Source organism: Salvia splendens, chromosome 7 (genome assembly GCF_004379255.2).
Source record: "Salvia splendens isolate huo1 chromosome 7, SspV2, whole genome shotgun sequence".
Lineage (NCBI taxonomy): Eukaryota > Viridiplantae > Streptophyta > Magnoliopsida > Lamiales > Lamiaceae > Salvia > Salvia splendens.
In genome coordinates this window covers 7,454,020-7,469,396 of record NC_056038.1, presented here as the reverse complement: position 1 = coordinate 7,469,396, position 15,377 = coordinate 7,454,020, and the positions used below count along the sequence as shown (strand labels likewise).

At 38.1% G+C, this 15,377-nt stretch overlaps 2 protein-coding genes across 2 annotated transcripts; one reads left to right on the top strand and one right to left on the bottom strand.

Annotated features, from left to right (window-relative positions):
• The first annotated feature begins 1,657 nt into the window (after nucleotides 1–1,657).
• Nucleotides 1,658–6,526, top strand: LOC121742340 (ABC transporter G family member 3-like). Its single transcript, XM_042135453.1, has 12 exons — nucleotides 1,658–1,865; nucleotides 2,270–2,945; nucleotides 3,039–3,118; nucleotides 3,404–3,690; nucleotides 3,862–4,033; nucleotides 4,267–4,380; nucleotides 4,598–4,726; nucleotides 5,068–5,259; nucleotides 5,379–5,465; nucleotides 5,579–5,851; nucleotides 5,941–6,048; nucleotides 6,183–6,526. The coding sequence occupies exons 2-12, from the start codon at nucleotides 2,471–2,473 to the stop codon at nucleotides 6,438–6,440; spliced, it is 2,175 nt and encodes a 724-aa protein (XP_041991387.1). The 5' UTR covers nucleotides 1,658–1,865; nucleotides 2,270–2,470; the 3' UTR covers nucleotides 6,441–6,526.
• A 5,135-nt stretch (nucleotides 6,527–11,661) lies between these two features.
• On the bottom strand, nucleotides 11,662–15,377 carry LOC121742055 (ABC transporter F family member 1-like). Its single transcript, XM_042135083.1, has 6 exons — nucleotides 15,221–15,377; nucleotides 14,903–15,115; nucleotides 13,934–14,007; nucleotides 13,631–13,841; nucleotides 13,307–13,541; nucleotides 11,662–13,089 (listed from the first exon to the last, which is right to left on the bottom strand). The coding sequence occupies exons 2-6, from the start codon at nucleotides 15,113–15,115 to the stop codon at nucleotides 12,032–12,034; spliced, it is 1,791 nt and encodes a 596-aa protein (XP_041991017.1). The 5' UTR covers nucleotides 15,221–15,377; the 3' UTR covers nucleotides 11,662–12,031.

Here is a 15,377-nt window from a genome sequence, read left to right as displayed (position 1 = left end):
ATAAATTTTAGGTGACAAACATTTTTATATAAATAACTTTTAAACCCACAACAATATATACTATAAATATCCTGAAAATATAAACATTGGTGAGAATCCAATGCCCCGAAAACCTAAGGGTTCCTCCGCAAGGTTCGTCCACGGAGGGTGAGTCAGGGCCTAAGATCAGGCCGAAAGGCGTAGTCGATGGACAACAGGTGAATATTCCTGTACTACCCGAGCAAGAGATGGTTATCTGTTCAAGAGTGTAAGGTGTCTCTGTATTTTCAGGATAAGAAGGGGTAGCGAAAATTCCTCGAGCCGATGTTCGAGCACTAGACGCTAAAAATATTTAATTAAATCTGAAACTATCGCGTGTCCATTTTTTGGCCTTGGAATATTGATGTAGCTCGGCGTTTTTCAGTATTAGAGCACAAAACAAGTTCATTTTGTGCCATGTCATTTAAAAAAATAAAACTTTAACAGAGGTATCCAAAAGCTATGTCAAGTTATCGGGAGCCAAAAAATTAGTTAAGAATATAAGAATATCATACAAAAATTAAAAGTTTAATCAGATTTTTGATAAAGCAAATAGAATAATTTAGAATTTAAAGTAATACTACTATATACTAAAAAATTTATAGATCATTATTGTGGAGTACTTAATGTATGCATCTTTTAAGACAAAGAAAATTCCAATAAATCAAGTTGACAACGACTTGTGTGTTATTTATAGTTATATTCTGTTGCCAGACATGATTCGGCGCAAATAGCTTGTTCAAGATATAAATTTTAAAAATAGAATAGTACTCCATTTGCAATATTCACGATATGAAATGAAACACTCAAAAACTAAGTGGAATAGAACAAAAGGCATGTTGCCCGGAATAAATTGGGGTCAAAAGTTTTATTAAAACTGCAATCTTTAATGATCTTTTCCACTTTTTTAATGGAGATAGTATCAAATTTTCATATACTATATTTTTCCTTTTTTATCAATAAATATAACCACACCCTAACACTCTACACTGAAAAAATAGAACTATTTTTTTATAGACAAAGAGAGTACTTACATTATTAGTTCAAATTTTCTCTAGCAATATTTTCCGCTTTTTGTAGATCCATTTGGTATTTGGTGATGACGAGTTTCCAAATATTGATTACAACAGTATTTTTGAGGATGGCACGCAATGCGGGTACAACAACAACACGTAATATGGAGACTTGGGACAAATGAACGTCTACTTAACCAATACGTACATCATGATAGAAAAGAAGCAAATAGATGCTTGATGGTGAATTATTTTACCCTAAAATTCGCGATTGGGACTTAGAATATTTGTCGTTGCCAACACGGCGGCAATGAGAAAAGAGTAATTCCAATAGAGGATGGTCAAGTGTGGTCACCAAGGCCTCTCGACATTGCAAAATGCACGTTGGTGATCCGACAACTCGCAATTACCGGTGGAAGTTCGGCTTTTTATTATAAATCTTAATTATGATATACAGCTTAGAAAAAATAATAAATATAAATAATATAGTAAGTATTTAAGTTTTAAATATATTTATATAGAAAATATTAAAAATAATGAAGATAAGCACTTAAAATATTCTTCTATAAATATTTAAAATTTCAATGCTTTTTATAAGCGGTGAACTGTTATTACCTTTATTCATCATCTCTCTTTGCTAGACTTCTTTTCTCTTTCTTTTTATTTTGGCTCCATTATAATTTCCTCACTGGAGTTCTCACTTATATTATATGCAAAAATCCAGAACCCAGATCCAACCGTTGTGCATTTTCTCGCTTCACCTCATTTCTGATCTCTCTCCCTCTACAAATATTGCTGCAATTGCAAGGTGTCTTCTCGATAAGAGCATTTGAGGTATCCCAGAAACGCTGCTGCTTGTTATTTTTGTGGGCTTTATCTTTTTTTCTCGCATCACATTTGTGATTTTTTTGGGAACCGTTGTGTTATTGGGTGCCAAGTTCTGATACTTGTTTAAAGTGACAACTTGGTTAATTTCATTAGGAAAAGATTTGAGCTTTATGAGGATAGGATTATACATTTTAATTATTCTGCTAAGAAGTTTATGAGAAGCTCTTGAATTCTTGTGCTCACAATATTAAAAAAATGTTTAAAGGTCTTGGAAATTTCAGCTGGACTTTGTGGCAAGCAAAGGGAGCATGAAATCCTTCAATCAAACTGTATATTATATATAAAGCTTTGTATGCTATAGTTCTCAAGTTTGATTTTATTAATGATATATAAATGGCTGCTTGAAACAGTGTTTCATCATATGCAATTATTGGCTCTGATTGCTTTGTGAGGCTGATTCAGCTAGCTGATGTTACTCGAGGTTGGGATGAAAGGCTGAAGATTAGTTTCCTGGAGAGATTAATTCTTGAAAGTTTAATGGCAAGTGTTTAGTTTGTTAGGCTTGTATATGACAAACGAAGAACTTTAGAAGCACCTTAGGATTTGAAAAGATGGAAGAAATACAATCCCAATCAGATCACTATAGGTCCTCATCATCTGAAGCTAGTAGCCCAGCAAGTAGGGTGCCTTCAAGCAATTTCTTCTACTTAAGAAAACCGGGTGCATTTAGACAACCTATTTCATTTGAGGACTCACCTGACTGGGAAGATACGGATATTGAAGTGAAGGTGGACGAAGGGGGAGCTGACTCAATTAATGCTGCTACTACTCCCGGCTCCCCTTCCCTTTCGAAGATCAATAGTGGCTCGCTTCCATCACCCCCTTTGCCCGAGGGGGCTAATGTTGCACGAAAGACTGCAGGGGCCTCAATTGCATGGAAGGATTTGACAGTCACTATAAAGGGTAAGAGAAAGTACTCTGATAAGGTCATTAAGAGTTCAAGCGGATATGCATTCCCGGGGACAATGACAGTAATCATGGGTCCTGCCAAATCGGGCAAGTCAACGCTCTTAAGGGCTCTTGCAGGTTTGTGTCTTTAATGCCATTTCATTTGTTTATCCTTAAGAACTAGTTGTATTATTGAATAAATGTGATTTTCCTCTTTTTCCTGTAATTCAGGGAGACTGCCTGATTCTGCTAGAACTTATGGCGAGATATTTATTAATGGTGTCAAATCGCGCTTGCCATATGGAGCATATGTGAGTTTTTTTTAAACCATAATTCTCATGATATGGTTTCTTGGGACCTATTTCATCTTATATAGGGTAACTCATTGTTCACGATCATCTTATTGTCTGGAAACAAATAATTGTATAACTGAATATTGAAAAAGATTAATGTTTTGATATTAATAATGTACGCAACTCACTTGGTTGCAAAAGTCAAAGTAATTGCCAAGATGGAACCATTATACATGCCATGTTGGTCCTATTTTACTTTCATGGTATTGAAGGTTGATTTAGAATTTTGTTGCTTTGCATTAGGGATTTGTTGAAAGAGAAAGCGCTCTTATTGGATCATTAACTGTGCGAGAGTACCTTTACTACTCAGCATTGCTTCAGCTTCCGGGCTTACTTTATAAGAAGAGGAGTGCGGTGGAGGATGCCATTCATGCCATGTCATTGGGGGATTATGCAAATAAGCTCATAGGGGGGCACTGTTATATGAAGGGTCTTCGCAGTGGTGAGAGAAGACGAGTTACAATTGCCCGGGAGCTCGTGATGAGACCACATATCTTATTTATTGATGAGCCTCTGTATCACCTTGACAGGTTCATTTCAATTTTTATCCCAAATCTAGTGAATTATCCTTGCAGTGGTGATGTGTGTCACAGTCAGAGCTATGCTATATTGCTCATGCTTATTTGCTACATCTCTGTCTTTGTTTGACTGAAAGATCCTACTCGTCTTTCAACTACTGACAAATTCATTGGCACGTCCAGTGTATCGGCACTTTTAATGATGGTTACCTTGAAGAAGCTTGCAAGCACGGGATGCACTCTAATATTCACCATTTACCAGAGCAGTACAGAAGTGTTTGGCCTTTTCGATAGAATTTGTCTTCTCTCTAATGGAAACACATTGTTCTTCGGGGAAACCCTTGCTTGTTTGCAGGTAACAAACCTGAATATAAGTTTAGTAGAACTTATTGCGGTGTTTTTACATATTCTTGATAAAATAGAATTGGATACCTTGCCCATAAACAAGGATGTTACCTTATAAGTAGTGTCAGATTTGGTAAAGTTAATATATTGCTGGCTTTCTTTTTGCGGTATTAGGTTTTTTTTATTAACATTCCATTTTAGCATTGGATTAAGATATAATTACTCATTTTCTTGTTTCTGTAGCATTTCTCGAATGCTGGATTCCCTTGCCCAATCATGCAAAGTCCTTCCGATCACTTTCTCAGAGCCATACATACAGATTTTGATAGGATTATTGCCATGTGCAAAAACTGGCAGGTATTCCTCTCATGCCTTCCACTGCACGAATGATCTAACAGCTGGATAAAATCTCTCATGAAATTTTCTTGTTCATCCATTACACTATATTGTTAAATATCGGTGTCTTCTTATGCCTGCCATTATATAAAGTTGATTTAAAGATCATTCATGGGAGTCGTTTCAGACTAGCATGTTCGATGTGGTGTATTTATAATGAAGCCCGATGTTATAACAGGACGACCATGGGGAGCTTTCATCAGTTAATATGGACACTGCTGTGGCGATACGCACTCTTGAAGCAACATATAAATCATCTGCAGATGCTGCTGCTGTCGAGACTATGATTTTGAAGCTCACTGACAAGGTGGAGAAATATCCGGACGAACACTCTTGCTTTATAAGGATTCACATTATTATTTGTATCCTTTTAAGTTGTTTTATAGGGTTTTCCATTTTTAAGCATGGAGTTGGATTCTTTGCCTCTTCATTATTGAAAAGAAAATTACTTTATATATTCATGTAATTATTTTAGATATTGTTTGTAGATGGGCAGATCATGCAAGCAAAATTGTACGTAGACGAAGTTTACATGTAATTCTTGAGATAGTTGCTGTTTGTCTAGCGATCTGTGATCTCACGGAGCAAATAGCTAATGTGATCTTAGCTTCAGTTACATTCCTAATTAATGTTTTGCTACATCTGCAGGAGGGTCCGTGTCTCAGAAGCAAAGGCAGGGCAAGCTGCGCCACCAAAATTGCAATACTGACTTGGAGATCTTTGTTGATCATGTCTAGGGAATGGAAATACTATTGGCTTCGTTTAGTTATATACATATTTCTGGCACTATGTATTGGTACGGTATTCTCTGGTTTGGGGCACTCGCTATCTTCAGTCGGGGTAAGTTGTCTATTCCAACAAACAGTTCAAGTTGTGCAATCCTAATTGAAATAGGTGTGATACGATGTTCTACTTATTAACTTATGCCTTCTCTCTTTAATGCTTCTTTCTAATTGCAGACGAGAGTTGGAGCTATATTTTTATTCGTATCTTTTACATCGCTTCTGAGCATAGCTGGTGTCCCCGCACAGCTCAAAGACATCAAGGTAATTGAAGATTCCTTACTTTCCTATGGTAGATTACGAGCCTGCATTACTTTTCTCTGTCTAATCTATCATCCAAATAAACACCTCCTTAATGTAATAACTACATCACACAGATCTTCATCTGTGAAGAGGCAAACCAGCACTCTGGGACATCAGTTTTTCTAGTCGGACAATTACTTTCAAGTATCCCGTTCTTGTTTCTCCTCTCCATCTCATCGAGTTTGGTCTTCTATTTCCTAGTCGGGCTGAGGGACGATTTCAGCTTGTTGGTGTACTTTGTCCTCAACTTCTTCATGTGCCTTCTAGTTAACGATGGACTGGTGCTACTCGTTGCTACTATCTGCCGAAACACTTTAAGGAGCATCATAATATTGGTGAATATGCATGTAAGTTGGTGCATCCAGCTACGCGATTGAGCTCGTCTAACAGCACATTTTTCATTTCCGTCTAAGTAACGCCAATGATCATCTTTCAGATGGTAATGATGCTTGCAGCGGGACTCTTTAGGATTCGAAGTGCGTTGCCACGGGCAGTATGGATGTATCCTACATCATACATCGCTTTCCACACTTATTCTATCCAGGTAATGTTGAGATCCGTTTTTCTTGATCCGAAAACACTAAGCAGTGCAACACTCGTACAATGCTCTCTTTAATTAGAAGAAACTCTTCCCCATATTGGTTCGGATAGGATGAATGAGCTTGTATTGTGGTGCAGGGGCTCTTGGAGAACGAGTACAGTGGGACGTCGTTCGCGGTGGGGCAGGTGAGGTCGTTATCAGGTTATCAGGCCCTCCAAAACGTATACGATGTATCGGTTGACAGCGACTCCAAGTGGAAGAATTTGGTGATTATGTTTCTGATGGCGGTTGGTTATCGCCTTCTTGTTTTTGTTTTGCTGCAGTTTCGTGTTAGAAGGGCCTTGTTTTCTCGTTGCGTTTCACGTTGTAGTAAAAGCACCAACAATCCCAGATAAAACCAGCCATCGCTGAATGTAGTCACATTTTGTTGCCTTTTTTTTTGACGAGGTAAAGATGGAATCTCTTTTTTATTCTCTAAAAATTGAAACTTTTCTTACTCATATAAAAACCCTAATATTTATACCACTTATGCATTTACACGACAAATAATTAGAACCCCTCTTTCGCTGCATTAAAAATTGGGCAAATTGCACACAAAAGCTTCATGTATGTTCAATTTCTGATTAATACAACTCTAAAAATAACTGATTAGGAGTATATTATAACTCACTCTTTTTCAATTGTCACATGGCCAAAAAATTGTGCATCCATCATGTCTTCATTTTTTGATGATGTCTTTAGCAATTTTCTTTTACTTTGTCTAAATACGGAGTACATATAGAAAATAAAGACGCATAGGATGCCAAATTATGTGACAATAGATAAAATTGTTACTCCTATATGATTGGCTATTGTTGAAAGTTGGGTGATCAACTGAAAATTAACTAAATTTTAGTATGATTTTTTTTTATAAATTTTCGTAAAATAATTGTGCGAGATGATCATTGAAATTATAGATGGTATGAAAAAATATGTAAGGTACGCAGACAGAGAATTCAACTATACAATATGCCAATATAGACTAGTTAATTTAAATGATGTAGGATTCTATGAATGCAATCTCTTGCAACAAAAGCTTACCTAAAGCTTTCCACGTTTCCACCTCATGTGTGAAGTGAATCTGATAGGGTCCTCGATTTACTGAATCTCGCCGAAGATTATCTCCAATATCTTTTATTTTATTTGATTTAGTATCTCTTATTTTAGTTAGTTATATTCATATCTTTTGTAATCTTTTATTATCTTTCTTGATTAGCAAGATATGTTTAGGGTTTAGAATTCTATAAATTATAGAATTCTCTAATATTTTGATTCATTGAGAAATAAAGTTAAAACTTATTCTCATTCCGGTTCTGGCGGAAATCGCCCCCTAGCACCTCAACTAGGGTTTATCTTTCTTTTATTCTCGTTTCAAACGTGCGTGCTCAATCCCGATAGAACAAGGTTCTATCAATTGGTGCTTCCATTGTTTACTCTTCCTCCATCACATCAAATTCTCTATTTCTTTTCCAACCACACGCTAGATTTCTCCTCACACTCCACACTCACAAAACAATACTCATATAGTCATATTTCCATGGTTTTTCTAGAACAACACGCTATCTGCGAGATGCTCATGGACTTACGCCGTGAAGTCGCTGCTCACGGCGAATTTCTAGCCAATTTCAGACATCATACACTGACCGAGGAGCCTCCGAAAAGCCTTGTCGAGCGCTCACCTACACATCAGCCGTGGAATACTCGGCCACCGGACCAGCAGCCGGTCACGGGACCTCAGCGGGGTTGGTCTCTTCCACCATCGGTCACAACCACACCGCTGGGTATCAAGCCCGAAGCCCTACCACGCCTCCGCCTCGAACCACCACGTTTTGACGGAGAGCATGCCCTGGATTGGATCGGTAAGATTCAAAGGTACTATAACCACCACTACACACCGCTAGATGATCGTCTTTATCTTACACAATATTTATTCGATCATCCGGCATCAGATTGGAGGGAATATTGGGAGGTTATTAACAAAGGTAAGAGTTGGGAGGATTTCTTATTGGCCGTTCATGACCGCTTTGCTCCGGAATTAAACGAGGATGAGAGTTTAGAAGCAAATAACAAGGAGGCATGTAAAGCGGGAGATATAGTCGTCAATCCTATATTTGATTCTGGAAATATTGTTGTCGAAGGTGGAGGTAGTGTCTTCAACACCTCATCTGAGTCTGATCAGCCAGCTGAGACCGTCGCTATGAGGGAATTAAATGATGTTGATTCCCGCGAGGACGATGACTTTCAGAATGCGAATCGACATATTCGATGGGTTTCCGGCGATATTAACCCCTTCACACCCGCAGAGACTGGAGAATTGATGTCTGATGGTACCTATTATCTAGATGACAGATTACAGGTTGCACGCATGCTTCCGATGTGCAATTCGCTTCCTCGCGATGTCATCCCGGTTGAGAACTTGGAGTGCCGAGAGAATTCTTTAGAGGTGGTCGTGGATGATGGACTAGTGGCTACTATTGTTTCTAAGGAATCTCCTGCTACTGTGGAAGATGATGAATTAATACTTGATTTCGAACTCACAATTTCAGAGGGAAGGGAGACTGTACCAGTTCTTGATCCCAAACTAGCAACGAATGTTATTTCATTTGCGTCGCAATGGAAGACTGGCATGGTTGGCCCGTACACAGGCTATGGAATTGTATCGCAGTTCACTGTTGATGCAATGTGTGAGAGGGAAATGATGTGCCCGAGGTTGGCCTCAAAAATTATTTTGGCAGGTTGCTTCGTCGATGCACCAATTGTCAAGGAATTCGGTTGGAAGGAGATCCTTATTGGGTACAATGATAGCTATGATGGAAGAGAATTAGTGTCCTACTTTTGTGCGATGAAAGGAGTTCGTATTTTTGACCCTGGAGATTTTGAGAGTACTTTCACCTTGGACGAGACACTCATGCTCTTATTTCATCACCCACCTTGAGGGCAAGGTGGTTTTCAACGGCGGGAGAGTTGATAGGGTCCTCGATTTACTGAATCTCGCCGAAGATTATCTCCAATATCTTTTATTTTATTTGATTTAGTATCTCTTATTTTAGTTAGTTATATTCCATATCTTTTGTAATCTTTTATTATCTTTCTTGATTAGCAAGATATGTTTAGGGTTTAGAATTCTATAAATTATAGAATTCTCTAATATTTTGATTCATTGAGAAATAAAGTTAAAACTTATTCTCATTCCGGTTCTGGCGGAAATCGCCCCCTAGCACCTCAACTAGGGTTTATCTTTCTTTTATTCTCGTTTCAAACGTGCGTGCTCAATCCCGATAGAACAAGGTTCTATCAGAATCATGAGCCTCTTTGGAGGCCTGAGGGCCATGGGTGGTAGAGGGGAGATTAAGACCCTGCCACTATTTTTATTTCTTTTTTATATTGTTAGTTTTATTTAAATTGACCACTATTACCTTTAGCTCTTATTAAATTGATGCAATAAAGATTATTTGTTAGAAATTAGAGGTTTATAAGGAATTGAAATTAATATAGAACGAAGAAAAATACACAAAAAAATGGTTTGAGATTGAAAGCAAAAAATGTAATACAGTACTACAAAGTATATAAAAAAACAATTCAAATGAATTTGTAAATGGAGTAGTTACTTGGCCTTGATATAGGAATAGCTAATCAAAAGTAGTTACACTCCACTCTAATTATGGAATTCTAATTGTGATTAATATATTAGTGGATAGTGGATATATACACGCATTTGCCAACATATAATTAAGCAAAGTGTAACATGAGGTTCCTGAGTTCTAGACCACACAAGAGACTGATGAAATTCGACACTTTTCAACTACAATAGTATTTTGTTCCATATTAGAGTCTGCATTTAATAATCCATTTTATAGTGTGACCTTTCGTGAAATTGTCAAACTTTAATTATGTGCGATGCTCACCCATTTTTTCATATATACTTTCATCCCGTATTTTAACACAATGATGAGATTCATGCCTGACGTTTAAGTCTTAATGATCTCAAGTAGAATTTAACTACGTTCTTTATACATTGATGAACTCAACTTTAAATGTTAGTAATTAATAAATATCCATTAGATATTTTACTTTGATGACGGGGTTTTGATCCTTACTTTTCTACCTTTAAATTTTGATCCTTGTGCATATGAAAATCAAACATGCCTTTTCTGTTTTCTCAATAGCTATCAATACTCTACTAATATAGGAGGGTTTATAAATATCAATTCCCTGCTAATTTTATCAATAACTTCCAGACATGCAATAGTATTATTTTTATTGATATTTCCTTCTGTTTGGGTAAATATTGGGAATTTGACCTAGTATTTTTGAACGAAGACACTTTCTGGTTTCTATTGGGGACCATTTTTCTTCTTTTTAATGGAAATTCGAATTTCATGCGGTTCTTGGATATCTTTTACTAGTAATACTAGTATTTTCTATTTGTGTTGAAGGGAACGTGTTTGTTTAAGGATAAAGTTACCCGTACACACGCTCACTTATGCATGTTAAATAAATAGTACTCTCACTTAATTACTCTCGTGTTATTCTCTTACTTACTTTACTTTCTCTCAATTCTAACTATTTATTACTCTCTACGTCCCACAATAATTGTCACTCTTATTGTGGGCACAAGTTTTAAGAAATGTAAAGAAAAGTTTGTTGGAAAAGTTAGTGGAATGTGAGACCCGCTTTTTTATATTGGTTTTAGAGCATTCACAATAAGAGCCTATCTTCGGAGCCTATCTCGGAGCCTATCTCCATTTTTTCCTGTCACGTTAGCAGGACCATCCCAGAGCCTATCTCCCTGCATTTAGAGTCCATCCTAGAGTCTATCGCATTTCCACAGCATCACTATTTTATTTCACTCTTTTAATTTTTATTGATATAATAATTAAAGACAATGTAAAATATACGACATTTTAAAAACTAAATAAAGCATAAATGTCTAAATAATATAAATAAAATTACATAATAAATTCATTCTTCGATGTATTACAATATTGGAAAACATAATACAACGAGAAACGAATTTGAATAAAAGACATTTCTAGTGACAAAAAATGTGAAATAGAGAAGGATGTGGGTGTGTGAAATGAAGGAGAGGAGATTGAGGTATTTATAATAGGAGAAAATAAAAAAAATAATTAAAAAATAAAAAAAAGGAAAATCGGCTCCGCCATCAGCTCGAGCCTCCGCAATGGAGGCCCATGCAGAGCCGATGGGGCCATCGGCTGAGGCCATTGATCGGCGCGGGGGCGAAGGCGAGGAGGAGGGAGAATCGGCCCTCCCTCCACAATGGTGACTGGTCGGAGGCGAGGGGGGCGATCAATCGGCCTTGGTGATCACCCCCATTGTGAATGCTCTTATAATAAAATGTGAGTGAAGTGAGTTAGTGGAATATAAAACTTACTTACCCTTTATGGTAAAAATAAAATGTAACAATTATTGTGAGATGGACCGAAATGAAAAAAAATGACAATTATTGTGGGACGGAGAGACTATCATTTTTGCAAAACAAAATCCGAATTGAAACGCCTCACTTGTTGGTACCGATGGAGTATTAACTTATTGGCCTAATTTAAACCAAGAATATGCATCCTACAACGTGAATCCTAATATAATAATATGAAGCTAAAGTCGAACAATATCCGTACAACACCCAAAAGCACACAAATGAGATGCCAGTCATTATATTGTTTATTAAAATACTAGATTCAAACATTATATGATTCAAGAACGACAATGGCAATTCAATACATCAACATATTAGTGGAGGGAGGAGACACCTCCGCCGCTTGGACGCCAGGGTATTTGCCTCAGGAAGAGAATACAGCAGCCAGCACCCATTTCACATCTATCTATCTCCTTTATGCGCGACCACAAGCATCATCGCCCAGTAGAATACCCGTCTGAGCAGCAAAGCTATGATGAGGAAAACTAGCCCGTGCGCCACCATCTCACCTTAGTCGAACAAACCAGCTCTCGCCCTCAAGTGCCGCTTGAAGTCCATGATGTCTCCCTCCCACCGAGTCACCGCCTGATTCTCGCACACCCATATCTCTTTCGCAACCTGGTTTATCAGTCTGAAATCGTGGCTAACAAGAACCAAGCCACCATCCCAGTTATTAAGTGCCTCCGCCAGTGAGTCGATTGTCTCAATATCCAGATGGTTAGTTGGCTCATCCAGCAGTAGCATGTGTGGCTGCCTCCAAGCCAGCCACGCAAATATCACGCGGCTCCTCTGCCCATCAGACAAGTTCTTCATAGGCATCACTTGTGCTTTGCCAGTTAGCCCAAACCTTCCAATTATGGCTCTCATCTTCTCTTCTTCATGCCCAGGATACTCCCCCATCATATATTGGAGAGCTGACATTTCCACATCAAGTTTCTCAGCCAAATGCTGATGGAACTGTGCAATCCTCAAGTGGTTATGGCGGCGAACCATGCCATCTTGAGGAACCAAATCCCCTGTCATCAGCTTTAGGAGTGTGCTCTTACCAGCACCATTAGGTCCAACCAATGCCACTCTCGAATCAAGGTCCACACCAAAATCCAAATTCTTGTAGATGAGATTATCAGGTGTGTAGCCAAACTTCACTTCCACAAACTGAAGAACAGGTGGTGGGAGCTTTCCAACATCAGTGAAATTGAAAACAAGGACTTTATCTCGGGCCACCTTCTCCGTAAGACCACCCCGTTCCATCTTCGCCAAAGTTTTCTCCTTACTCTGGGCCTGACGGGCAAGCTTAGCAGATCCATGACCAAACCGTGCAATGTATTCCTTCATTGACGCTATCTGCTCCTGTTCCCACTTATATTGTTTCATCTGGTTCTCCTCGAGTTCAGATCTGGTTTGGACGTACTGGTCATAATTTCCAGAGTAGAGCTTTATCTTCTTACTCTGCATATGTATGATGTTCGTGCAAACTCCATTCAAGAAATCCTGGGAATGTGAAACCACAACAAGAATTCGCTCAAACTTCTTCAACGTCTCTTCTAACCAGACACATGCCTCCAAATCTGTGCACATTAAAAAGTGAATAAATTAAGATAAAAAAATTATAAGAGAAAGCTAAAATAGTGTGTAGATAACCAAGCAATTGACACGATCAGTTAAAAACTACTACAAGAAAAAGGAGCAACATTGACATTGATATAATATGTTCATAAAACAAAAAGTCACGAGTCTATGGGGCCACATAAATACTCTGAAGGTCATACTATCTACTGAGCATACCAAGATGATTAGTTGGTTCATCAAGCAACAATATAGTGGGATTCATGAAGAGAGCTCTTGCTAAAGCAATCCTCATCCTCCAGCCACCAGAAAAGTCGCGTGTTTTTTTCTCTTGCATTTGCTTTGTAAAACCAAGACCAAATAAAATCTCAGCAGCTCGCTTTTCAGCAGTGGCTGCATCCAATGCATCCAACCGTTCATAAATGCGTTCAAGGGCTTCTCCACCACCATCATCCTACAACATATAAGACATGAAAATACATTGGTGTAATGCAATTATTATGAGAAAGAAAATAAAAACCGTTCTTTAGCAATGAAATATACCTGGGTAGACAAAATTTCAACTTCTTTCTCCAATTTCAATCGCTCCTCATCACAACTTATAACAGCCTGAAGCGAGGACATATCAGAAGCTTCAATTTCTCTGGAAAGGTGATAAATATCCATGTGCTCTGGAATTGGAAGCTCACGGGCACCTATTGAAGTAAGAAGAGTAGACTTTCCACAGCCATTCAAGCCAAGCAAACCATAACGTCTGCAAAGATAGGTAGCAAACATAATGTTCAAGTTAATTATTAAATTATCATACAAATAAGAAAGTATATAAATCCAAGGAACACTGATTACCTGCCATAGTTCAGTTCTAGTTCAGAGTCAACTATTAGATCATGGCCATGGAAAGTCAGGGAAAGAGATTCTATCTGCATGACACAATAAAAAAACCCTCTATCAGATTGCGTTCAAGAGACGGTACATATTATACAAATTTTTGGACAGAAATATTGTTGCTCGGTTTTAAAAAATGACAATTCGTACACAAGTTACCTAATACAGAGCATTCCTTACAAGGTTGAACTTATTGGATAGACAAGGCGCTCATCTAGGTGCACCAAGCTAGCAACAATAAACTAAACATGAGACTTCACCAGAAAACATTAAAAAAAGACAAAGAACCCATATTATTAGAGGATCATGTGATGCTAATTATTTTCTTTTCAGGCCTAGTCTAATTAATGAAGTATTCTGTAAACTCTAAGTGCCAATTAACAACATGATACTAATGTCACAAACTCGATGTCAGGAAGTCAAGTTGCCATAATCCACCTACTTGTTATGCCACTAGCATTATCAAAAGTATTCCATGTAAAAACACATAACACTATACAGTGCAATCTGATGGTGAGATTATATTTTGACAGCTACAGCCTGCTTCCAAGTTTCATACAGTATTTGAGGGGCTATTATGCAGTCTCAAAATCACAGTTCAATAACTAAATCTAACCTTATAACTACTCGACACGGTGATAAACCATTCAAAACCTCATTCAAGCCTCAAAATTAGTTGGGAAAAGGCAGATAAGAGACACGGATGGATAAATTTCTGTTTTTGGTCTATGTGAACATAAATTCACATGTACATAAATAATGCACAAACAGTGCACGATTTGTCTACACAAATCCAGATAAAAAACAAACATGGTGGTCGCGCAAAGAAAATTTATCAACAAACAGCAACCCCTTTGTTTTAAAAACTGAAAAAGTATAAATTCCTAGAAAAAAACGCAGTCAATAGAAAATAGGGGATCGAGTGCTCACCCGAATATCTCGGGACAAAGGATGGGAGCAGAGAACACCGGTACACGTCCGATCAGAAATGACAAGATCCCCAACTCCGCTGGACAGACCATCAACATTGCTGCTACCGTTCTCAGGCGCAGCCGCCTTAGATGCTGTGGCCTTAGCGCCTCTTTTAGCGGCGGCCGCGGCCTTCTTCTGAGCCGCCTTTTTCTTACTCGCATCAGACACCATCTGCAAAGCAAAACTCAATTCTCTGACCACAAAAGAGAAGAAATTCGAAATCGAATATATAGAAACGCAAAATCGCGTGAAAAGAAGCAGCACTGGAAAATTTACGTTGAATTCTGGAGAGAGCTGCAGCGAGATCTAGGGTTTGGCAAAGCTTCCTTTAGTCTCGGGCAAAGCTTCGTGCGGCAGCTTTGGAATGAAGAGAAATGCGTGAATAAGGGTTTGGGTTTGGTGGTCGTAACTATATAGAGGTGAGCGAGGGAGG

Bases quoted from the DNA above. Each gene is read 5' to 3' on its own strand.
- LOC121742055 (XM_042135083.1), bottom strand. From the start codon at position 15,115: ATGGTGTCTGATGCGAGTAAGAAAAAGGCGGCTCAGAAGAAGGCCGCG. The intron at 13,842-13,933 runs GTAATCAGTGTT...CTATCTTTGCAG, and splicing joins CTAGAACTGAACTATGGCAG to ACGTTATGGTTTGCTTGGCT. The intron at 13,090-13,306 runs GTATGCTCAGTA...TAATGTGCACAG, and splicing joins TGAACCAACTAATCATCTTG to ATTTGGAGGCATGTGTCTGG.
- LOC121742340 (XM_042135453.1), top strand. From the start codon at position 2,471: ATGGAAGAAATACAATCCCAATCAGATCACTATAGGTCCTCATCATCT. The intron at 5,260-5,378 runs GTAAGTTGTCTA...TTCTAATTGCAG, and splicing joins ACTCGCTATCTTCAGTCGGG to ACGAGAGTTGGAGCTATATT. The intron at 5,852-5,940 runs GTAAGTTGGTGC...ATCATCTTTCAG, and splicing joins TAATATTGGTGAATATGCAT to ATGGTAATGATGCTTGCAGC.